The 24960-nt window shown below is 44.4% G+C and overlaps 1 protein-coding gene across 1 annotated transcript; it reads left to right on the plus strand.

Annotated features, from left to right (window-relative positions):
- Positions 1-322: 322 nt before the first annotated feature.
- On the plus strand, positions 323-24960 carry LOC128847248 (butyrophilin subfamily 1 member A1-like). Its single transcript, XM_054046634.1, has 10 exons — positions 323-428; positions 2038-2385; positions 4488-4769; positions 10362-10466; positions 14255-14275; positions 19748-19768; positions 20427-20438; positions 20962-20976; positions 22658-22690; positions 24344-24960. The coding sequence occupies exons 1-10, from the start codon at positions 323-325 to the stop codon at positions 24856-24858; spliced, it is 1458 nt and encodes a 485-aa protein (XP_053902609.1). The 3' UTR covers positions 24859-24960.

Here is a 24960-nt window from a genome sequence, read left to right on the forward strand (position 1 = left end):
CACACACACACACACATTCTCATTCCTTAAAACTTTTTTATCCATTGATGGAATTACTAACAACTTTTACACTGTTCTGACTTTTTTTTAAATGTGTAATGATGGGACAAAATCAGGCCCATAAAGTAAATGCATTTTCAACATTAATGCAATGGCTGTTCTCACTCCAAATATGAAAGAGTTCACTTAACAATGCATTTGTTCCTTTTTTATTTACTGTGCCCTCTTTAATGTTTGACTTTAATAATTTAATGTTAATAAGTATTAAGCTCACTATGGTAAGTGTTTTCCTCCTTCTTCCTGTTGTCTAGATCAAGTTACAATGAAGATGAAGGTTCTCTCATTCTGCCATAGCTCCAGAGCCAGCTCCCCTCTCCCTGGTTTTATTGTTTTCTTCCTTATTTGTTATGTTCACAAGATGGAATCAGGTAGGAATCCGCCCTGTGTCTGCTGTTTCTTAGGGGATTAATTTAGGCCCCTGAAGTGGCTTAACAACATGCTTCACTCAAAGTCAATGTAACTACTCACCATGTATAAACTTCACCCCAGAGCAAGATCAGCACCTTGATTATTCGATTTTTGCCCTGATTGTGTTGCTGCTGCTGGGTTATTTTATTTGCTCTGGGATAGTGCACAGGTCTGTTTTGTCACACAAGTATTTTTAAAAGATTGTCAAAGATGCCCAGGGAATTTGGTGGACACTTATTGAAGAGTTAAATAATAACAATAAGAAATAATAAAATCAAATAACGTAGTGGGTTTCAGATGTAAAAAAACATCAGAGCCATAGTTTGAGACTAATGTGCACAAAAACATAAGAAAAACCAGAATATATTGATGTCATGTGACTTTTTAAATTGGGCCTGTTAGCTAATACATATATGTTAGGTGTAGTATACACCATATTATTAGGCATTATGTGCACAGTAGTGCTATAATATACATTAGAGAGAGAGAGTGTGTTGGGACGTTAACTGACTGTATTATGCTCTTCCCACAATTCTGTTCACCAATATCTAATATCCCACAACACCGAAGTTAGTGTTCACAATAGAAAATAGGAAGCCTATCAAAGCCATGAATGGTTTGTCCTAGCACTGGTTGGGATGTACCTCTACACCCACCTGGTTTGGAATGTGGTATCCAAAACAGGGTTAAGGAAGGTACAGAACAACAAGTTAAGGAACTGGTGAGTTGGATCTTAGGTGATGTATAAAGTGCTTTTTCACTTGTAAACAGCCATTTTATAAGTGGGTTTGGAGGGCATACTGTGAGATAAGAATTGCTTCCCAGGAGGAGGGTATGGATGTCTCCTTTCCGTAGTGCACTGTTTTGTCTTTAGGCAATAATTTTCACTACATTTGGTTACTTGGTTTCTTGAGCATGTGAAGTATTGAACCATAATAGCCCCCAAATTGGCTATAGCAATAGGGGTATGGCTCAGGAACACCTTGGTGAAAGAACACCAAATATGGCCCACCAACCCTACCCTTATTCCTGCTGAGGCCCAGCAAATTTAATGCAAAGTCAGTAAGGGTGTCAATTTGAGAGCATTTAGAAAAATGGGCTGTTAAACAGTAAGTTTCTCTCAACTATACACTAAGCATGTCCATTCTCAGCTCCCTGCCTCAGTTTCTCTGATGTGTGAATGTGACATGGACTGAATACACCTGTCTTCAGCTTCCCACCCCAAGTCAGCAGTGTGTGCCTCTGTCATGTACTGAACCTACCAATTCTTAGCTCCCCACTCTCTGTCCCATGATCTGTGTCTGGGTCATGTGCCAAGCTTGCCTGTTGTCAGCTCCATGCCCCATCTCAGTGCTGTGTGCTGTGCCATACATGCAGGCTGAGTTCTTATAACAAAGCCCCAGTCCCCCTGCCCATGAGCACTGCTCTCTCTTAAGCATTCAGGCTGAAATGTTCCATTGTGCGTGTCTGTCCCTGGCTGAAGTTTTTGGAAAGTTTATCTGAAATGGAACCTCTTGGCTGTGTCCTTCATAACATATTGTTGTTGTTGTTGTCCTGGTGCATTTCCAGCAAAGTTCACAGTGATTGGACCCCGTGACCCTGTCACTGCCATCCTGGGTCAGGAAACTGTGTTACCCTGTCACCTGTCCCCCCGGATGAGTGCTGCAAACATGGAAGTGAGATGGTTCCGCTCCGAGTTTTTAACCATTGTGCACCTGTATCGTGATGGGATGGATCAGTATGAAGAGCAGATACCAGAGTATCAGGGAAGGACAGAGCTTTTGAAAGCCGAACTCACAGATGGAAATGTTCACTTGAGGCTTCTCAATATCAGACGCTCTGATGAAGGAAAATACCTCTGTTTTGTTCAAGATGATACTTTTTATGAAGAAGCCATATTGGAATTGCGGGTAGCAGGTCAGTGCCTTGTGTCAGTTTTAGCTTTGTGTGGTCTTTCCTATTACAACAACTGTGACTCCCTGCTTGTGAAATATTTTACAATAACACAGTATATCTAAATTTCTGCAAACAGCCACTTCCATACTTGGGAAAATATGCTGAAAACTTTCCCAACATGTTGTTAAAAGATTTTCAGGATGGTCAAGGCACTTTCTTGCCCAATCTTGATTGACTCCCAAAAGGGGTCTTCAGTTAAGAGGGAAAGGACTTCTGGACAAATATGGCCTTCCAGATGCTCTGGAATCATTTCTAGGATGTATGGCTAAGGTGGGACTGACAGACTTTTATGGCCTTCTGATCGGTTGGTTGTTATTTAGGGGTGCAGTTAAAATCAAATGCAGTGTTCTTATTTGCTGAGACTATATAATGGTGATGGTGGGTGTGATGGGTTCCCCCCGGGGTACGACCTGGAACTGGGTTACAGCTGAGCCTTCTGTCTCACTAATCTGGGTTCCTTCTTGCAGTGTGACATTATGACAAGCTGTAAAGCCCTCCACATTTGCACTCACACCAACATCCACAGGCAGGGACCACACCCAGCTGTGTTCATGAATGCATCTGGCCAGGCACTTATGAACCAACAATAGTGAGGCTTCAGCCAAAACACGCCCCCAGCTTCCCAACCTCGGACCCTAGATCTGTACCATCCTGCCCTGGTCAAAAGCCTGATCAGTAAAGATTATTATAATTACCCAGTTTTCCCCTCCCTCAATGTGGAGAGGAATATGCACAAAATCTTTGTTAACTGAGCTGAGATTTTGCCCAAACACTTCACTCAAACCACACTGTTTTAGGTAAAAAAAAAATATAGAAGAGATTTATTAACTGCAGAAAGATTTTAAGTGATTATAAGTGAAAGCAAACAGATCAAAGTCTATTATTAAGCAAATAAACAAAAACCCAGTCTAAGCCTAATATACCACCCAGGATTTGAATCAAACAGTGTCTCACCCTGTTAGATAGTACAAGCAGTTTGTAGATGTTTAATACACAGGCAGGGTTTCCATCTTTCCCACCTGTGACCATTACTTCCCCAGTTCAAAGTCTGAACTCTTCCAGAGGTATATCCAGGAGTTGAGTTGTGGGGAAAGTGAGGCCCATTGGTGATGTCACTTCAACCTTTTACAGTTTCTTTCATATGGCAGGAACCCCTTTGTTCCAAGCCAGGTTCCCGGCCCAGTTTGTGGAAAAATATAGGTACCTAAAAGGAATTCAGTATCATGTTATCTAGTCACATGTGCCTGCATTCTTGATGAGTCATGGCAGGCATTATCCATAGGCTGTCTGAAGTGTCTTCCAGTGAGGACAAGCCTTTTCCATGGCTCATGGTTTTTGCTGATGAGCCATTAGCCCTATCTAGCTTCTTCATTGTTGTACCTGAAAGGCTAGTTGTGGGTGTTACCCAGGATAAGCACATTTGAAATACAGATGCATAGTCAATATTCATAACTGCAGATACAAAAATGATACATGCATTCAAATAGGATAATCATATTCAGCAAATCATAACTTTTCCATTGACATCCTATTTGACACATCTTGTACAAGATACTACGTAATTATATCATAATCATAACATCATCATATGGTGTATATGGATTGCAGAGTGTCCTAGTGGGAAGGGGAAATTATGTATTTACCACTCTTAGTCAAGACTGAGCATTTCTTCCTTGCTGCTTTGACAACATAACCATGAAGCCAATTTGATTTAAAAAAAAATTTCTATCTAAAGCACTAATTATCAGAGTTTCAAAAGTTCAGATCCTATTCAGGTATCTATGTGGTCATATTTCCAAAGGTGTTAGCACTCAGTTGCTGCTGTCTTGAGCCAACAATATCTCCCAGTGACTCAGTGGAATTATTTTATATATTTGTTCTCATTTTTGTGTGTCCATGAACACTGGGATTTCAGACATTCCAGTATTCATTTATCCCTTCTATTGACTACCCGCATGAATTAGTGCATTCTCATGTGAGTAAGGGATCCCCAAACTGTCCCTCATCCTTCAGCTTTATAAATTAATGTATGGAATTAACATCCTTATATATTTTCCCCTTAGGTCTGGGCTCTGCTCCTCTGATTTCTGTTGAAGGTCACCAGGATGGAGGGATTCGGGTGGTTTGTCGATCAGCTGGTTGGTACCCAGAGCCTGAGGCGCTATGGAAAGGTTTCAATGGGCGACGTTTACCATCACTCTCTGAAACAACATCCCAAGGAGATAACCGCCTGTTTGAAACAGAAACTGCTCTCATTGTAACAGAACATTCAAACCAGAACTTGTCCTGTTGCATCAGGAACACCGTTCTCAATCAAGAAAAGGAATCAGCAGTTTATATAGCAGGTCAGTTACCATCCAAATCCCACACTGAACTCACCACCACTAGAAACAAAACAAAACATAGGAAGAAAAGAACTGAAACATCTGTGGTGGATATTTCATAATCCACGTACAAACACAGAAGATGGGAGGCTAGTGTCTTTACAGGGTCACAGTTTATGCAACTTGATCCCCTTAACTGTGAGTATTCAGACCATACATGTTTTGAGAGGAAACTTTCACTCAATCCACTGATTCAGTAGGTTCCTGTAACCTTAAATTCACCATAATGATTTTTTTGAATGTGATAAATTTTGTACTCTGGCTTGATTGTGATCTGTTTTGCCCTGTAAACCCACAGATATATATCCATAGATATCCTCATCATTTCGTTTGGTTTGCAGATTGGATGCGGATACCAATTTTGTATCCACACAGGGCTCTAGTGATCTCTTCACTTCACCAACTTCATTACTTGTGTGAAATGTCACCTAAGTCATGTGATGTTGTTTTTACTGATGTTCAATGGGACTTGTGCTCCTTAATTCACTTTGATCTGGATCCACAAAAGGACTCATTTTACCCCTTGTCTACACATAAAAGATGCACTGATTAACTAGTTAATCGATGCCACTCACTTGTGTGAATACTTCTTCTGTAACCCTTCTGCCCATCAGAGTTGGCAGCAACAAGGGCCGGGTTCGGTAACTAGGGGTTCCGTTTCAATAACACAATGCAAAACTGGCTGGAGCTGCCACCCAGTGACCTGGAACAATTACATACCACCCCCCTGTGCGCATCTAAGAGGCAATACTTCCCCTCCTGCAAGCACGGAGTCTGAATGTAGCAAAAGTCTTTTAATAAAGGAGTGAAACAATGCGGCATTATGTTGGGGAAACATCACAAGCAGGATTCATAAGACAAACCATGAGCAAAAGACCCACCCCCAAGTAAGTTTGGCAGTGCCCTTTTCCCCTTAGGGTCTTGAGTCCAGCAACCCAAAAGTCACCCCTCCCACAGTTTTTGTCCTCAGTCAGTGCAGCACCCAGAGTTCAGAAGTTCATTTGCAGAGTTTACCTCCCAGCCTGGGGGGAAGTGGGGGAAAGGTATGGGGATATCTTACATGCTCTGCTGCTCAGGTCAACAGCCAACTGCCACACCTCTCTATGGGGATCTGCTGCAGTCTTCACCACCAGCTGCACCTTTCCACCATCCATCCTGCTAGCCACACCTCTCTATTAGCAATTCTGCTAGCCACTTACCAATATATTTTCAGGCCCCCTCTACTTAACACAGGTCACAATAACTTCAGCTGTTAGTAGGGGGACCCCAATACTATCACACTCAGAACCACTAGCATAAAGTAGAGCTAATGCATAGACCTATAAATCAGTGATTTCAGCTCTATAGCATGTAACAAGACTTCTACTGAAGTCAATATTAGCTCTGTTATTGCACAGAAATACCACCACATCTTCTACCCTTTCTCAGTTCACTGGGCTTTGGGACCCATGTCCCTTCCCAAGCGAGTGCTACTCAGTTGAGAGCGAGTCTCTTCATCATAAAATGCCAAGTACAGTTCTACTGTCCTTGATTCACATAATCAGGATACAAACACTTTATTCCTTCTGCCCCAATAACAAAGAGGCTGGGGATCCCACAGCAGCCAAAGTGACCATTTGGACAAGCAGTCCATCAAGCTAGGTAGGGTGGGTGTGCCCATGCAAATGAGATCAGCCCCTGAAGTCCTTTCCCACAACTCACCATCATATGTCAGGGTAGAGCTCATTCTGACTCTACTTATATTTGTACAAGTTTCAGAGTGCCCTAAATAGATTTTGCTTCAGTCAATTCTTTATTGACTTCAGCTAAATGGAGATAGAGCACTATGAAGCTGATTTATTATTTAAGGTTTTGTGCATCAATTTATTTAAATTGGTGCAACCCTGATATGTTGTCAACTCTTGAATCAATTTAAGAATGACCCCATAAGAGGGTTGCCCCAGATTCACTAAATCAGAGCACAAACCATGTGTGGAAAAGACAATAGGCACATTTGAAAATTCCATCCTGTTTAGATGACTGAATCACTGTGAACACAAGAAGAGTAAATGGAAATTAGTTAATTTGCTGCACAAATATTTGAACAAATTGTGATAATGGTTTTTCCCAATATTAGGAGGTAACAGTGTATTTTTCAAAAATATGCTAATTCATCTGGCAGTTTCACTGCCCCTGGAAAAGATGGCATCCGCTACCCCCTGCTGAAGAAGCAAGCCCCCGGCTGCTTGGTGCTCGCTGCCACCTTCAACAAATGCAAGCAGTTCCATCGCGTTCTCCGCTCCTGGAAAAAGTCCATGACCGTGCTCATCCACAAAAAAGGCGAACGAGATGACCCCGGCAACTGGAGACCCATCTCCCTCTGCTCCACCATCTACAAGCTGTATGCCAGCTGCCTCGCGGCAAGGATCACAGACTGGTCAGTGTGCGGGGGCGCCGTCAGCTCATTGCAGAAGGGTTTCATGTCCTGTGAGGGATGCTATGAGCACAACTTCCTCCTTCAGACGGCCATCCAGGAGGCCAGGAGGTCCAAGAGGCAGTGTGCAGTAGCATGGCTTGAACTGACGAACGCCTTTGGGTCCATACCCCACCATCACATCTTTACCACCCTGGGAGAGTTCGGGATGCCAGAAACCTTCATCCAGTTCCTCCGGGGCCTCTACAAGGACTGCACCACTACCATCTGCACCATGGACAGAGAGACAGACGCCATTCCCATCTGCCATGGCGTGAAACAAGGATGCCCCCTTAGCCTCATCATCTTCAACCTGGCCATGGAACCACTCATCCGAGCCATCTCCAGCGGCCCGACCAGCTTCAACCTGCACGGCAAGAAAAGCAGCATTCTGGCCTACGCGGACGATCTGGTCCTGACCGCAGACGACCCAAAGAGCCTCCAAGGTATGCTAGATGCCACCAGCCGAGCTACTGACTGGATGGGGCTGCGCTTCAATGCAAAGAAGTGCGCAACTCTGCACATTGACGGCAGCAAAAGGGACTCGGTGCAGGCAACGGGGTTCCAGATCCAGGGTGAGCCCGTCATCCCCCTGGCAGAGGGACAGGCATACCAGCACCTGGGCACGTCAACAGGTTTCCGTGTCCGGCAGACACCCAAGGACACCATCCAGGAGATCTTGCAGGACGCCGCCAAGATTGATGCCTCCCTACTGGCATCGTGGCAGAAGATAAATGCCCTGAACACCTTCCTGATCCCATGCATCTCGTTCACCCTAAAGGGATCCGCTGTGATGAAGGTGTCCCTCAACAAGGCAGACAAGATCATCCAGAAGCTGGTGAAGAAGTGGCTGTTCCTTCCCCAGAGAGCCAGCAACGAGCTGGTCTACATCGCCCACAGGCACGGCGGCGCCAACGTCCCCTGCATGGGTGACCTGTGTGACGTTGCAGTGATCACCCACACCTTCTGCCTGCTGACATGTCCCAATGCCACGGTAAGGAACATAGCAGCGAACACCCTGCGTGATGCGACAGAGAAGCGGATCAGCAGAGCCCCCTCCAACCAAGACATCGCCACATTCCTGAGCAGCTCCCTGGATGGGGAATTCGGATGGGATGGGCGCGACATCGTTTCACTGTGGTCCCGCACTTGCAACGCCATGTGTCACCTGGGGAAGCACATCGGCTGCCGCTGGGAGTGGTGCAAGGAGCACCAGGAGCTGGGAGTCCAGGTGCTGCACATCAGGTCTGATGACAACACCATCGTCACCCCGAGTGCCAGGGGCTTGCTGGAGAGGACTCTGAAGGCCGCCATCCACTCGCTGTACGTGGAAACCCTGAAGCGTAAACCGGACCAGGGTAAAGCCTTTGAGTTGACCAGCAAGTGGGATGCCAGCAACCACTTCCTCGCCGGGGGCAGCTTCACCCGTTTCGCCAACTGGCAGTTCATCCACCGTGCCCGGCTCAACTGTGTCCCGCTCAACGGAGCCGTCCGCCACAGGAACCGAGACAAGCGTTGCAGGATGTGCGGCTACTCCAATGAGACCCTGCCCCACGTCCTGTGCAGCTGCAAACCCCACTCCAGAGCCTGGCAGCTGTGCCACAACGCCATCCAGAACCGCCTGGTGAAAGCCATCGCACCACGCCTGGGGGAGATCTCCATGAACTGCACCATCCCTGGTACCAACAGCCAGCTACGACCTGACATGGTTGTCACCAATGAGGCCGAGAAAAAGATCATCCTCGTCGACATCACGGTCTCCTTTAAGAACAGGACCCCGGCATTTCGCGAAGCCCAATCTCATAAGCTGGAAAAGTACGCCCCCTGGCTGACACCCTGAGAGCAAAGGGCTACAAGGTGCAGATGGACGCCATGATTGTCGGAGCCCTGGGCGCCTGGGACCCCTGCAATGAGCGTGTGCTGCGGACCTGTGGGATCGGACGATGCTACGCACGTCTCATGCGGTGCCTCATGGTCTCAGATGCCATCTGATGGTCCAGGGACATCTACATTGAGCACATCACCGGCCACCAACAGTACTAGGAGGCGTGAGCCAGAGTGACATCGTTCTCTCACTACGAGAAAGGGACCAAGTGACCTTCTCCGTTGGATCATGTAAACTGGAACCATAAACTCCCTGAACATTAAATCTCACCAAATGAGCGTCAATCCATCCTCATCATCATATCCACTCATTATTCTCCACACCCGAACATAGCCACTCTATGAACTTCATACCCTCATATCTCAATGCCTGTACTTTGACCCATCAACCTTTTACCCCAATTGGGGATATTGCAGATTATGTATTCCTCATGTCACCTGATCTTAAACCAAACTTTGCACCCTCAATAATCTGTATGTTATTCCCTGATAACCAGAAACTTCTATGCTCAAACTCTGTTCACTATTTTTTAACATCATCTTAATAATTTTTTTAAGGTTTTGTGCATCAATTTATTTAAATTGGTGCAACCCTGATATGTTGTCAACTCTTGAATCAATTTAAGAATGACCCCATAAGAGGGTTGCCCCAGATTCACTAAATCAGAGCACATACCATGTGTGGAAAAGACATTAGGCACATTTGAAAATTCCATCCTGTTTAGATGACTGAATCACTGTGAACACAAGAGTAAATGGAAATTAGTTAATTTGCTGCACGAATATTTGGACAAATTGTGATTATGGTTTTTCCCAATATGGGTGGTAACAGTGGAGTTTTCAAAAATATGCTAATTCATCTGTCAGTTTCTGAATATTGTTTACTGCTAAGGGCCAAATTCTTTTCTGGTATAACCCTATTGGAATCAATGGAGTTTTATGAGCAGAGAATTTGCCCCTGATCTCTGTGGCCCTCTGAATAGCAATGAATCAAATCAGGGCTGTGTTTTCAAGGTTAAATCAGTGGTAAAACTGTGTTGATTGGAACCATATTTAAAATCAGTTTCTGGTCTTTTGTATAGTGTAGACATGGCCATTCTTTCACTCTTAGCGCACACAAATCCTGCTGGGCACTATTTATGTATTTGTATGAAAAAAAATCTGCTTTTAGTCACCACTTCCAAACTATAGCAAGCCCTGGGTGTTTTGTTTTTCAGATCCATTTTTCCCGAGGGGAAATCCCTGGATGGTGGCTCTGAGTGTGATCCTGGTGGTTTTGTTTGGTTTCACTGCCCTCACTGTTTATCTCTTTAAAATGAAAGGTAAATATCAGAGGGAGAAATATACTGTATATAAAAGTTTTTTTCTAATAAATAAATAAGGGCAATTTAGGAATTTAACATGAAAAGAATGTGTGATCTGCTGATTTTGTCTTAAATAAAGAAGAACATAAGAACATAAGAATGGCTATAGATACTGGGATACTGGGTCAGACCAAAGGTCCATCCAGCCCAGTATCCTGTCTACTGACAGTGGCCAATGCCAGGTGCCCCAGAGGGAATGAACCTAACAGATAATGATCAAGTGATCTGTCTCCTGCCGTCCATCACCACCCTCTGACAAACAGAGTCTAGGGACACCATTCCTTACTTATCCTGGCTAATAGCCACTAATGGACTTAACCTCCATGAATTTATCCAGTTTTCTTTTAAACCCTGTTATAGTCTTCGCCTTCACAACCTCCTCAGGCAAGGAGTTCCACAAGTTGACTGTGTGCTGTGTGAAGAACTTCCTTTTATTTGTTTTAAACCAGCCTCCCATTAATTTCATTTGGTGGCCCCTACTTCTTATATTATGGAAAAAGTAAATAACTTTTCCTATTCATTTTCTCCACACCACTCATGATTTTATATACCTCTATCATATCCCACCTTAGTCTCCTCTTTTCCAAGCTGAAAAGTCCTAGCCTCTTTAATATCGCCTCATATGGGACCCATTCCAAACCCCTAATCATTTTAGTTGCCCTTCTCTGAACCTTTTCTAATGCCAGTATATCTTTTTTGAGATGAGGAGACCACATCTGTACACAGTATTCAAGATATGGGAGTACCATGGATTTATATAAAGGCAATAAGATATTTTCCGTCTTATTCTCTATCCCATTTTTAATAATGCCTAACATCCTGTTTGCTTTTTTTGACTGCCGCTGCACACTGCATGGATGTCTTCAGAGAACTATCCATGATGACTCCAAGATCTTTTTCCTGATTAGTTGTAGCTAAATTAGCCCCCATCATATTGTATGTATAGTTGGGGTTATTTTTCCCAATGTACATTACTTTTCATTCATCCACATTAAATTTCATTTGCCAATTTGTTGCCCAATCACTTAGTTTTGTGAGATCTTTTTGAAGTTCTTCACAGTCTGCTTTGGTCTTAACCATCTTGAGTAGTTTAGTATCATCTGCAAAATTTCTCACCTCACTCTTTACCCCTTTCTCCAGATCATTTATGAATAAGTTGAATAGGATTGGTCCTAGAACTGACCTTGGGGAACACCACTAGATACCCCTCTCCATTCTGAAAATTTACCATTTATTCCTACCGTTTGTTCCCTGTCTTTTAACCAGTTCTCAATCCATGAAAGGATCTTCCCTCTTATCCCTGAACAACTTAATTTACGTAAGAGCCTTTGGTGAGGGACCTTGTCAAAGGCTTTCTGGAAATCTAAGTATGCTATATCTGCTGGATCCCCCTTCTCCACATGTTTGTTGACCCCTTCAAAGAACTCTAATAGATTAGTAAGATATGATTTCCCTTTACAGAAACCATGTTGACTTTTGCCCAACAATTTAAGTTCTTCTATGTGTCTGACAATTTTATTCTTTACGATTGTTTTAACTAATTTGCCCGGTACTGACGTTAGACTTACCGGTCTGTAATTGCTGGGATCACCTCTAGAGCCCTTTTTAAATATTGGTGTTACATTAGCTATCTTCCAGTCATTGGGTACAGAAGCTGATTTAAAGGACAGGTTACAAACCATAGTTAGTAGTTCTGCAATTTCACATTTAAGTTCTTTCAGAACTCTTGGGTGAATGCCATCTGGTCCCAGTGACTTGTTACTGTTAAGTTTATCAATTCCAAAACCTCCTCTAGTGACGCCTCAGTCTGTAACAATTTCTCAGATTTGTCACCTACAAAAGCCGGCTCAGGTTTGGGAATCTCCCTAACATCCTCAGCCATGAAGACTGAGGCAAAGAATCCATTTAGTTTCTCCGCAATGACTTCATCATCATTAAGCGCTCCTTTTGTATCTCAGTCATCCAGGGCCCCACTGGTTGTTTAGCAGGTTTCCTGCTTCTGATGTACTTAAAAAACATTTTGTTATTACCTTTGGAGTTTTTTGCTAGCTTTTCTTCAAACTCCTTTTTGGCATTTCATATTACATTTTTACACTGAATTTGGCAGTGTTTATGCTCCTTTCTATACCTCACTAGGATTGGACTTCCACTTTTTAAAAGATGGCTTGTTATCTCTCACTACTTCTTTTACATGGTTGTTAAGCCACAGTGGCTCTTTTTTAGTTCTTTTACTGAGTTTTTAAATTTGGGGTATACATTTAAGTTAGGCCTCTATTATGGTGTCTTTAAAAAGTGTCCATGCAGCTTCCAGGGATTTCACTCTAGTCACTGTACCTTTTAATTTCTGTTTAACTAAACCCCTCATTTTTGCATAGTTTCCCTTTCTGAAATTAAATGCCACAGTGTTGGGCTGTTGAGGTGTTCTTCCCACCACAGGAATGTTAAAAGTTATTATATTATGGTCACTATTTCCAAGCGGTCCTGTTATAGTTATCTCTTGGACCAGATCCTGTGCTCCACTCAGGACTCAATCGAGAATTGCCTGTCCCCTGTGGGTTCCCATACCAGCTGCTCCAAGGAGCAGTCATTTAAAGTATAGAGAAATTTTGTCTCTGCGTTTCGTCCTGAGGTGATATGTTCCCAGTCAATATGGGGATAATTGAAATCCCCCACTATTATTGAGTTCTTAATTTTGATAGCCTCTCTAATCTCCCTTAGCAGTTAATCACCATCACTGTCCTGGTCAGGTGGTTGATAATAGATCCCTAATGTTATATTCTTATTAGAGCATTAAATTACTATCCATAGAGATTCTATGGAACCTGTGGATTCACTTAAGATTTTTACTTCATTTGATTCTACATTTTCTTTCACATACAGTGTCACTCTCCCCCTCACACACACACACACACACACACACACACACACACACACACACAACCTGTTCTGTCCTTCCGATATATTTTGTAACCTGGAATGATTGTTTCCCATTGATTGTCCTTACTCCACCAGGTTTCTGTGATGCCTATTATATCCATATCCTCCTTTAACACGAGGCACTCTAGTTCACCCATCTAATTATTTAGACTTCTAGCATGAAGAAGAATGCATGTGAATTTATTGATAGAGGGTCAGGGCATAGGTGCGGGGGAGAAAATAGAAGGGAGGAGAGTCTCAGACAATAGAACTGAATCAGAGAATCGGATCATAGCAGATACATCTGTGTTCTGCTTGGTCCTCCATTTCCCTCTCTTCCCAGTTCTCAGGTAGCTATTGCTTTCTGTCTCTGGTCCCACTTGAGAGAAGGTTCTGCAAAGCCTAGCCTCTCATATTTCGCCTATTATTATTATATAATAATAATAATTATTATATAATAATAATAATAATAATTATTATTATATTTATTACCTAATCTCTCTCTCTTTTTTTTTTTTTTTGCTAATAAAGTGTAATGCATGTCGACATTACAGTGATAGGCCGTATAGACATGCCCCTGTTGTAAATCAGTAAATAAACACATTTGTTCCTCATTAGAAAAAAAAATACCCATGGTCACATAACTCAGACACAGCTGTCTATGCCCTGCTGAACTTCATCCATAAAGAATACCAGCCCAATTTCCAAATAAATTGGACTTTTCCCTCTATGCGCCTCATGAATTTTAAACTTATAGGATGTAGTCTTTTAACTCTGTTTCCTGAAGCAAGGCGATGAGAATAATTTATATTTATTTCTGTACTTTTCAGGGAAACTTACTGAAGAAGTTGGTAAGTTTCAATTTCCCTTTTTCCACAAATACAGTTTTTGACCAAGTTACACATCTGTGTATTGGCTTCTTGGAGAGATAGAAGCGAGGAGAGTCTCAGACAACAGAACTGAACCAAAGAATCGGATCATAGCAGATATATCTGTGTTCTGCTTGGTCCTTCATCTCCCTCTCATCCCAGTTCTCAGGGGATTACCGCTGTCTGTCTCTGGTTCCACTTGAGACAAGATTCTGCAAAGTGTAGCCTGTCATATTTGTACTAAAACTCTTTTTTGCTAACAAAATGTATTACACCACAATGTTACAGTGAGAGGCCCAACAGAAATGCCCCCGTGATAAATCAGTAAATAAACACATTTCTTCTTCAGTTAGGAAAAAAAATCATATCAACTGTCACATAAGTCAGACACAGCTGTCCATGCTCTGGGTTCACTTCATCCATAAAGAATATCTGCCCAATTTCCAAATAAATTGGACTTGTCCTTCCATGTTCCTAATGAATTTTGTACCTATAGGATGTAGTTTTTTAACACTGTTTCATGAAGCTCCGAGAGGAAAATAATTTATATTTATTTCTGTATTTTTAAGGGAAACTTACTGAAGAAGTTGGTAAGTTTCAATTTCCCTTTTTCCACAAATACAATTTTTGACCACAGTCACACAACTATAGATTTGTTGTTTTCTCTGATTTATTTTTACTTCTCTGTGTTTGTCGGGCTGAGGAGGGTTGATGTGTGTGTAATAGGCTGGACCATTTTAGGGCCTGTTTGGATGTTTCCAGAGATCCATTCCCCTTAAAAGTCCTTCCAAATAGGGGGTTGGATCGACATAGCTACATGTCTGAGGGGTGAAAGTTTTCAGCGCAGATGAGCCTTCAGTCTCAGAGTCTTTCAAAAGCATCTATAGAAGTCTGGCTTGTTCAGGAAGGTGTGATGAAGTGGGAATTTTTTGCAATATTTTTATGAAACCTGTGTGTACCTCAGGTACTGCTATATGCGGCATTGTTACCCAGTGAGGGGGAAAGGACTGTTTGTTCTCTGAGCAGGCTAGGCGACATAAGTATGGGTATTGCTTAGCTGTCTGGGCCTTAGTCCGCATATCAATGGAGACAGAAGTGAAAGTGGGATGATGCAAGTCAGTGCGGTGCTCTGGTAAGAGCTGACCGCTGGCCCGGCCCACACACAGCTGACTTTTAATTCCCCCCATCAGCTGATGGGGGGAGGGAGCAAAAGGGGCAGCTGCCCTGGGTTCTGGCTTTGGGGGCCCCCACAAGGCTCAGGGTGCCCCAGGGTATTAGCAGGGGAGGGGACCTGGTGCCTGTTGGCATCTGCTTCTTTGTGGAAGGGACAGGACAGCCCACTAGGGCTTGGAATTTTTCCAACAAAGGTTGTAGCTTCCCCTCCCCGGTCCCATGGAATACCCTAGGTAAATTGTCTTCCTCCGAGTGGCTCTGTTCGAAGAATCAGCTCTCCTGAGTTCCAGCAGCCTTCCTCCTGGTTGCTGCCCCCTCCTGTGACAACTTCTCCCTTTGAAGATCATTTCTTCCAAATGGAAGAAAAATATTCCCTGTAGGAATGAGGTCACTTGAGCCCAGAGGAGTTTTCATCTCTTCCTGACTAGGAAGGGGATATGCCCCAGGACAGGGTGTGTTAATCTAGTTTAATAACATTTAGGGGTAAGTCTAAACTAGATAAACTTCACACCAAAATGTTATTGGGGGTGTGCTTGTGGGGAAGCAATAGAAAAAAGAAAGTTGAATAAAAATAATCACCCAGTCTTAACATTGTATTGAAGAAAAAGAGAAATGACATATAAGGGAAGGAAAGCTCATAACAATTTTTATATGTATTTCTGTTTATGTTTTAGTGAAATGAGATATATAAATTGATAAGTGTCATTTTCTTCCCTCAGAAGAAATTTTTTGTACACAATTGGATCCCCCTGTAGGAGTGTAATAGCGTCATCGGTGGGTTAGGTGGCCTATTGATTAACACACTTAGTGCCCTCCCCTCCCCCCCAGTGGGCAAGTCTTTCAGTTCTGGCCCTCTTTTAATCAGAGGGGCAGGGAGGTGTTTAGTCTGGAGAAGAGAAAGCTGAGGGGGGACATGATACCAGTTTTCAAGTATATGAAAAATTGTTACAAGGAGGAGGGAGGTAAATTGTTCTCATTAACCTCTGAGGCTAGGACAAGAAGCAAATGGCTTAAATTGCAGTGAAGGAGGTTTAGGCTGTACATTAGGAAAAACTTCCTAACAGGCAGAGTAGGTAATAAAAGGAATAAAGGAGGATGTAGAATCTCCTTCATTGGAGATTTTTAAGAGCAGGTTACACAAACACCTGTCAGGGTGGTCTAGATAATAGTCCTGCCACGAGTGAGGGGGATTAGACTTCCAGTCCTAGGATTCTATGGTTCTGATAAAAGAACAGGAGTACTTGTGGCACCTTAGAGACTAACAAATTTATTTCAGCATAAGCTTTTGTGGGCTGCAGCTCACTTCTTCAGATGCATAGAGTGGAACACACAGACAGAAGATATTTATACATACAGAGAACATGAAAAGGTGGAAGTACGCATACCAATTGTAAGAGGCCAATCAATTGAGATGAGCTATCAGTAGCAGCAGAAGAAAAAACTTTGAAGTGATAATCGAGATGACCCATAGAATGTGTGAGGAGAACTTAACATGAGGGAAAAAAATTTCAATTAGTGTAATGACCCAACCATTCCCAGTCTCTGTTTAGGCCTAAGTTAATTGTGTCTAATTTGCATATTAATTCGAGTTCAGCAGTCTCTCTTTGGAGTCTGTTTTTGAAGTTTTTTTGTTGCAAAACTGACACCTTCAAGTCTGTCACTGAGTGATTAGAGAGGTTGAAGTGTTCTCCCACTGGTTTTTAAATGTTATGATTCCTGATGTCAGATTTGTGTCCATTTATTCTTTTGCGTAGAGACTGTCCAGTTTGGCCAATGTACATGGCAGAGGGGCATTGCTGGCACATGATGGCATATATCATGTTGGTAGATGTGCAGGTGAACGAGCCCCTGATGGTGTGGCTGATGTGGTTAGGTAGGGTTACCATATTTCAGCAAGAAAAAAAGAGGACGGGAGGAGCCCCGCCCTAGCCCCGCCCCTGCCCCTCCCACGTCCCGCCCCCCCAGAACCCCCAACCCTCCCCCCGTTCCTTGTCCCCTGACTGCCCCCTCCTGGGACCCCTGCCCCTAACTGCCCCCCAGGACTCCACTCCCTATCTAAGCCTCCCTGCCTCTTGTCCCCTGACTGCCCCAACCCTTATCCACACCCCCACCCCCAGACAGACCCCTGGGACTCCCACGCCCCATCCAACCACTCCCCACCCCCTGACAGCCCCCCCCGAACTCCCAACCCATCTAAACCCCTCTGCTCCCTGTCCCCTGACTGCTCCGATCCATCTCCCCACCCCTGCCACCTGACAGCCCCCCCCAGAACTCCCAAACACCCCCCCCTGCTCCTTGTCCCCTGACTGCCCCCTCCTGGGACCCCTGCTCCTAACTGCCCTCCAGAACCCCACCCCCTACCTAAGACTGCCTGTTCCTTGTCCCCTAACTGCCCCCTCCTAAGACCCCCCCCCCAACTGCCCCCCAGGACCCTACCCCCTACCTGTACCCTGACTGCCCAAAACTTTCTCCACTCCCCCCAAAAAGCCCCCCCCGTTTCTTGACTGCCCCCTCCAGAACCTTCCTGCCCCCGGTCCCCCTTACCCTGCTGCTCAGAACAGAGTGTTGGGCTCTGTGCAGCCGAGCCGGACAAGTGGCTGAGCTCCCCAGCACAACAAAACCCGGTCCCTGGCCCTGCACAACAAAACCCGGTCTGGCCCTACACAGTGCTGCTGGACTGGGCTGCAAGGGAGCTGCCGGCTCAGAATGCAGGGCGGATCCGGCTCCTCTACAGCTGCTCCTGAGTCCAGCCCGGGACTTCCCTGCAGCCCTCCCAGCCGCTCGCTCTGCTAATCCCGGACATTGTGAGTGCTTTACAAATTCCCCCCGGACGCTATTTTTAGCACACAAAAGGAGGACATGTCCGGGTAAATCCGGACGAATGGTAACCCTAGGTTAGGTCCTATGATGGTGTCACTTGAATAGATATGTGGACAGAGCTGGCATCGGGCTTTGTTGCAAGGATAGGTTCCTGGGTTAGTGTTTTTGTTGTATGGTGTGCGGTTGCTTCCTTAGCTCTCGTCCCCTAACGCCCCTACTCTACTTGCGCTACATTGATGATATCTTCATCATCTGGACCCATGGAAAAGAAGCCCTCGATGAATTCCACCATGATTTTAACAATTTCCATCCCACCATCAACCTCAGCCTAGACCAATCCACACAAGCGGTCCATTTCCTAGACACTACTGTGCTAATAAGCAATGGTCACATAAATACCACCCTATACTGGACAGACCAGTCCTCGCTTACAGACAGCCTCCCAACCTTAAGCAAATATTCACCAGCAACCGCACACCATACAACACCATACAACAAAAACACTAACCCAGGAACCTATCCTTGCAACAAAGCCCGATGTCAGCTCTGTCCACATATCTATTCAAGTGACACCATCATAGGACCTAATCACATCAGCCATACCATCAGGGGCTCGTTCACCTGCACATCTACCAACGTGATATATGCCATCATGTGCCAGCAATGCCCCTCTGCCATGTACATTGGCCAAACTGGACAGTCTCTACGCAAAAGAATAAATGGACACAAATCTGACATCAGGAATCATAACATTCAAAAACCAGTGGGAGAACACTTCAACCTCTCTAATCACTCAGTGACAGACTTGAAGGTGTCAGTTTTGCAACAAAAAAACTTCAAAAACAGACTCCAAAGAGAGACTGCTGAACTCGAATTAATATGCAAATTAGACACAATTAACTTAGGCCTAAACAGAGACTGGGAATGGTTGGGTCATTACACTAATTGAAATTTTTTTCCCCCATGTTAAGTTCTCCTCACACCTTCTATGGGTCATCTCGATTATCACTTCAAAGTTTTTTCTTCTGCTGCTACTGATAGCTCATCTCAATTGATTGGCCTCTTACAATTGGTATGCGTACTTCCACCTTTTCATGTTCTCTGTATGTATAAATATCTTCTGTCTGTGTGTTTCACTCTATGCATCTGAAGAACTGAGCTGCAGCCCACAAAAGCTTATGCTGAAATAAATGTGTTAGACTCTAAGGTGCCACAAATACTCCTGTTCTTTTTGCGGATACAGACTAACACGGCTGCTACTTTGAAACCTATGGTTCTGATAGAATCACAGAATTTAAGACCAGAAGGGACGACCAGCTCATCTAGTCTGATCTCCTTAAGAGGAAAATGAATAGAAATAATTTCTAAACCTTAATTATCATATTAATGATAATGAGAAATAAAACAAAAGAAAAGGGAAATTCCTAACATACAATATGTGTATTTCTGTTTAATTTTTAGGCAAACAAGATATAGAAGTTGGTAAGTGTCATTATCCTTCTTCTGACATGTGGGAGGTAATGGCCCAAAAAATATGTCCCGGGAATTGTGCAAAGGCACTGGTGGACTAAAGAGAAATAAAACATAAGAAAATATAAATGCCTAACAAATATATATATTTATTTCTCTTAATTTTTTTTAGACAACCGAGATAAAGAAATAAGTAAGTGTCATTATCGTTCCTCTGATAAGAAATTTTTGTACCAATTTAGATCCTCATGTGGCAGTTTGTTTAATTGTGGTGGAGGTGTTTGTTTTCAAATGTAACTTTTAAAATTGTTGCAATATGAAATCTTTTAAGTTTGTTTGCTTCCTTTTTATTATTACTATAATTCTTGTTGGGGTTTATACGGGTTTGTTTTGTAATGTAACTTTATAAAACATGGAGGAAGATTACAATGGATGAATTTCACTGGAAAACCTAATGTGAAAAAATGATAAGCAATAGATTCACAGAGTTTAATACCAGAAGGGATGACTGGATCGTCTAGTCTAACCTGCTTAAAGGAGAGTGAATAGAAATAATAATCTCTCAACTGTAATTGTATTGATGATAAAGGGAAATGAAGCATAAGACAAGGGAAAATCCTAACAAACAATATGTGTATTTCTGTTTAATTTTTAGGCAAACTGCATATAGAAATTGGTAAGTGTCATTATCCTTCCTCTGACAAGAAAATTTTAATACCAGATTGGATCCTCATGTGGGAGCTTGTTTAATTGTGGTGGAGGCATTTGCTTTTAAATTTAACTTTTAAAATTGTTGCAATAGAGAACCTTATTCATTTGTTTGCTTCATGCTTTTTATTATAGCTATTATCATTCTTTTCATGGTGTGTGTGTGTGGGTTTTTAAATGAAACTTTATGAATTGTGGGGAAAGACTAAACTGGATGAATTTCACACTAAAAGCTAATTTTGAAAATTGATAAGCAATATAATAATAGAATCACAGAGTTTAAGACCAGAAAGAATGACTGGATCCTCTTGTCCACTATTCCAAAAGCTGTGGGGTGTGCCCTGCTAGGAGTGCACGAAGGAATGTTTGGGGGAGGGGATGCGTGGCAGGGCCCTAGCCAGCTCCGATCCCACCCAGCTTTGCTTGGTCCCCTGCTCCACCCCCAGCCCAGGTCTGGCCCCAGCTGCAGCTCCACTCCACCCCCTGCTCTACCCCAGCCACTGCCATACTTGGCCCACTAGCCCAGCTCCTGCCCCAGCCACAGCTCCACTCCACTTCCTGCTCCATCCCCAGCCCCTGCTCCACTTTTCCCCCAACCCAGCTCCCACCCCAATTGCAGCTCCACTCCCCCGCCTGCCCTGCCTCCAGCCCAACTCTGCCCTCAATCCCTTGCCACCCCCAGCACAGCTCCACCTCTATTTCCAGCTCCTCCCTTATCCCCAGCTCTGCTTTCAGCCCAAGCTCCTGGACTCAGCCAACCATGATGTAATGGGGGAGGGGGGAGGGCTGAGACAGACTCCATTACTGGTAAGTGGGGGGCGTGACAGGAAAAGTTTGGGCACCACTGGCCTAGTCTGATCTCCATAAGAGGAGTTTGAGTAGAAATAAACTCTAAGTCTTAACAGTCATATTGATGATAAAGAGAAATAAAACATAAGAAAAGGGAAACTCCTAACAAACAATATGTGTATTTCTGTTTAATTTTTAGGCAAACGAGATACAGAAATTGGTAAGTGTCATTATCCTTCCTCTGAAAAGGATTTTCTTTTATTTTGTAATTGGATCTAGGAGTTTGTTTAAATGGTTTGGAGTTGTTTGATATTAAATTTAACTTTTACAATTTTTTGCAATACGAAACCCCTTGTTTGTTTACTTGCTTTTTATTATTATTCTTTCTTGCAGGGGTTAATGTACTTGTATAAAATGTAGGGAAGCACTAAATCGGATAGATTTCACACCAAAATCTAATTTGAGAAACTGATAAGCAATAGAGTCACAGAGTTTAGGACCAGAGGAGAGCACTGGATCCTCTTGTCTGCTGTCCTGAAAAGGAGGTTGATTTCTCTCAGCCTTTGCTGTTGTATAGATGATAAAGAGAAATAAAACATAAGAAAAGGAAATGCCTAAATTTTTTTTAAACAATTCTAAATATTTCTCTTTCATTTTCAGAGAAACGAGATAACGAGATAAGTAAGTATCATTATCCTTCCTCTGAAAAGAAACTTTTTTGTACCAATTTGGAGTCTCATGTGGCTGTTTGTTTAATTGTGGTGGGGTTGTTTGCTTTTAAATTTAAATTTAAAAATTGTTGCAATAGGAAACCATTTTAGTTAGTTTGTTTGCTTTTTTAATATCATCATCATCATCATCATCATTCTTTTGGAGTTTGTTTATTAATGTAACTTTATAAAATGTGGAGAAAGACTAAACTGGATGAATTTCACACCAAAAGCTAATTCTAAAAATTGATAAGCAATACAGTAGTAGAGTAGGTAATGGCCAAAAAAATATCGCCTGGGAATTGTGCAGACCCTGGTGAACTATCAGCACCTGAGATGATTATCTTCCCTCCATTCTGCAAAGTGGGCATGTAACCAACCTGAATGAAAGTGGTACCTGGGCTATAGCCTATACCCAAAGTCTTGCCAGCTAACCTGGGTGTAAAGCACCACCAAACTTGAGTCAGAGTTTTTGTGCTTACACATTAAACAGGTTGGGGCAACAGCCAGATAAGATCCTGAACTAACTCTGCAGTGAAGATCCACCCTGAGGGAGAGACACTCATGCAGTCCAGTGGAGGTTCTGATGCACTTATAACTTCCTTTTCCCCTCAGTGTATTAGTTTGTACAATATTGAATCATGCAATACATGTTCAGATCTGCTCTCCTCTCTAATTATGTGGCTGGTTTTAGGGTGGAGAAGATCCGTGGCACCTATAGAAGAAGGTAATTAAAGATCATATTTTATCAATGTCCAAATATCCATTCCCATGAGGCAATATGCCTCTTTTTCTTTGTATATGGCAGTGGACGTGATAGTTCAGGGCAGATCTCCCCAGCACCCTTCATTTCATGGCACATCACAAGGTGAGGTGGGATTTATGCCTATGTCCTACCACACCATTATGAATCTACAGCATATTGCATCTACTCTTCCTTCCCATCCACCACCAGCATGTGCACTGCACCCTGCAGAGATCTGTGATAGCAGCTGCCACCCAATGTACAGCTCCGGTGGGACATGCACCTCCACAGCCACTTCTCATGGGGGAGTTTGTTTTATCTCCCTGTGCTGATCTCCAATCTCCAGTGTCCCTTTGTTTCTTCATTCATCTTTTCCCCTCTAAAGAAAGCCAGGAGCTCTGAAGTAACCCCACACTGATGGGGTGAGCAGGGACTGTGTCTGTGTGCGACCCTTGCTCCTGTCTCAAACAGGGGAACAAAGCCTTGATCACAGACAGGGGCTCCCCTCAGACCATTATACACATCTGGAGAGCTCCTGTGATCAGCACTGTGAGCTTGTCTCTTTTCTTCTCTCTCCATCTACCATGACCCCAGCATGCTCCTCTCTCTGGTAAACAGGATGTCACTTTAACCTCCCCATCACTAGCATGACCCTCTACCTCTTTCCACAAGCCACCTATTCTGTACCTCCTCCCAGTGGCAGATTTTCCACTGGGCCAATGGGGCCTGTGCCAAGGGGCCCCAGAAAAATTGGCACCTTTGTGCCCCAACCCGCTCTGCCTACTCATGGTCCTGCCAGAGAGTGAGGTCAGGACTCGGGGGCTTGCCCTGCTCCATCCGCCCAGCACTCCAGCCAGGATATGGCGTCAGGGTGTGGGGTCTTCCCTGTTCTCGAGCTGGAGTGCCAAGTGGGTAGAGCAGGGCATGCCCCCATGACCCAGCCCCATTTTCCCAGCAGGAGTGTGGGGAGGGGGGGTTCTGCAGGCAGAAGGGGTGGGGAGGGGCCCTTTTTAACTGTTGCCCAGGGATCCACAAAACTTTAATCTGTCCTGGCTCCCTCCACACTCATAGCTTCCACCATGAACCCCTTCCCTTGTTTAGCCCCTCACTCCCTGCCCCAGGCTAATGTAGTTTTGTGCTGTGACTGCTGCTGAGCAGTGAAATTCTGGGCATGTCCAATCCTGGTACTGTGTAGCCTGTTGCTGTCCGAGCTGTGACATTTCAGAGCAGGCCGGGTGTGGTGGGGAGGCCCCATAGCAAAGTCCAGCACAGGGGCAGCTGGGACACAGTGAGATTTAAGGTGTCTGTGGGAGGGGAACTCTGTCAATATTCAATGAGTTGTACCATCTGCTGGGGCTCCCAGAGTCTCTAGTCCCCTTCCAGGGAGCAGTGGGGGCAGAAGGGGAAACATTCTGAGTCTCAGGCCTGGCCCAGCTGATCCTGTCACTGACCCGTCTCTGCCAGGGGCGTGACTCTCCCCAGCACTGTGCTGCGATCTCAGAGCTGAGGGGTAAATCCTGGAGGAAGGAGATTCCCTGAGTTACTCTCCAGCAGGGGCAGATTCTGTCACTGAGACCATCAAACCCTCCGCCAGGCTGAGCTCTGCCCCTCACGCTCTGATTCTCTCTCTCCCAGTGAATGTGACTCTGGATCCAGACACGGCTCATCCCCGACTCGTCCTGTCTGATGATCGGAAAAGTGTGAGATGGGGAGACACACGACAGCAACTGCCCGACAACCCTGAGAGATTTGATAATGAGCCCTGTGTGCTGGGCTGTGAAGGATTCACCTCAGGGAGACATTGCTGGGAGGTGGAGGTGGGAGATGGGGGATGCTGGGCAGTGGGGGTGGCCAGAGAGACTGTGGAGAGGAAGGGAGGGATCAGCCTTAACCCTGAGGGGGGGATCTGGGCTGTGGAGCGGTTCGGGGATGAGTTCTGGGCTTTCACCTCCCCTGCGACCCCCCTGCCCCTGAGCCGGGCCCCCAGCAGGATCCGGGTTTGTCTGGACTGTGACCGGGGGCAGGTGACATTTATCGATGCTGGTGACGAGACCCCGATCTTCACTTTCCCGCCGGGCTCCGTCCCTGGGGAGAGAATCCGACCCTGGCTCTGGGGGTGGCAGGGAGCCCGGCTCAGACTGTGTCCCTGAGACATGCAGCAGAGGGGGGAACTGGAAATCAGCCTCTCTAGCCTCACACACCCCAGTCTCTATGATCTTGGAGGACTCCCATCTACCCAGCCCCTGGCTCCT

Source organism: Malaclemys terrapin, chromosome 13 (assembly GCF_027887155.1).
Source record: "Malaclemys terrapin pileata isolate rMalTer1 chromosome 13, rMalTer1.hap1, whole genome shotgun sequence".
In the NCBI taxonomy this organism is placed as follows: Eukaryota; Metazoa; Chordata; order Testudines; family Emydidae; genus Malaclemys; species Malaclemys terrapin.

Excerpts from the sequence above, each read along its gene's own strand:
- LOC128847248 (XM_054046634.1), top strand. The coding sequence starts at position 323 with ATGAAGATGAAGGTTCTCTCATTCTGCCATAGCTCCAGAGCCAGCTCC. Across the intron at positions 10,467-14,254 it reads TTATCTCTTTAAAATGAAAG|GGAAACTTACTGAAGAAGTT; the intron begins GTAAATATCAGA and ends TGTACTTTTCAG. Across the intron at positions 22,691-24,343 it reads CGTGGCACCTATAGAAGAAG|TGAATGTGACTCTGGATCCA; the intron begins GTAATTAAAGAT and ends TCTCTCTCCCAG.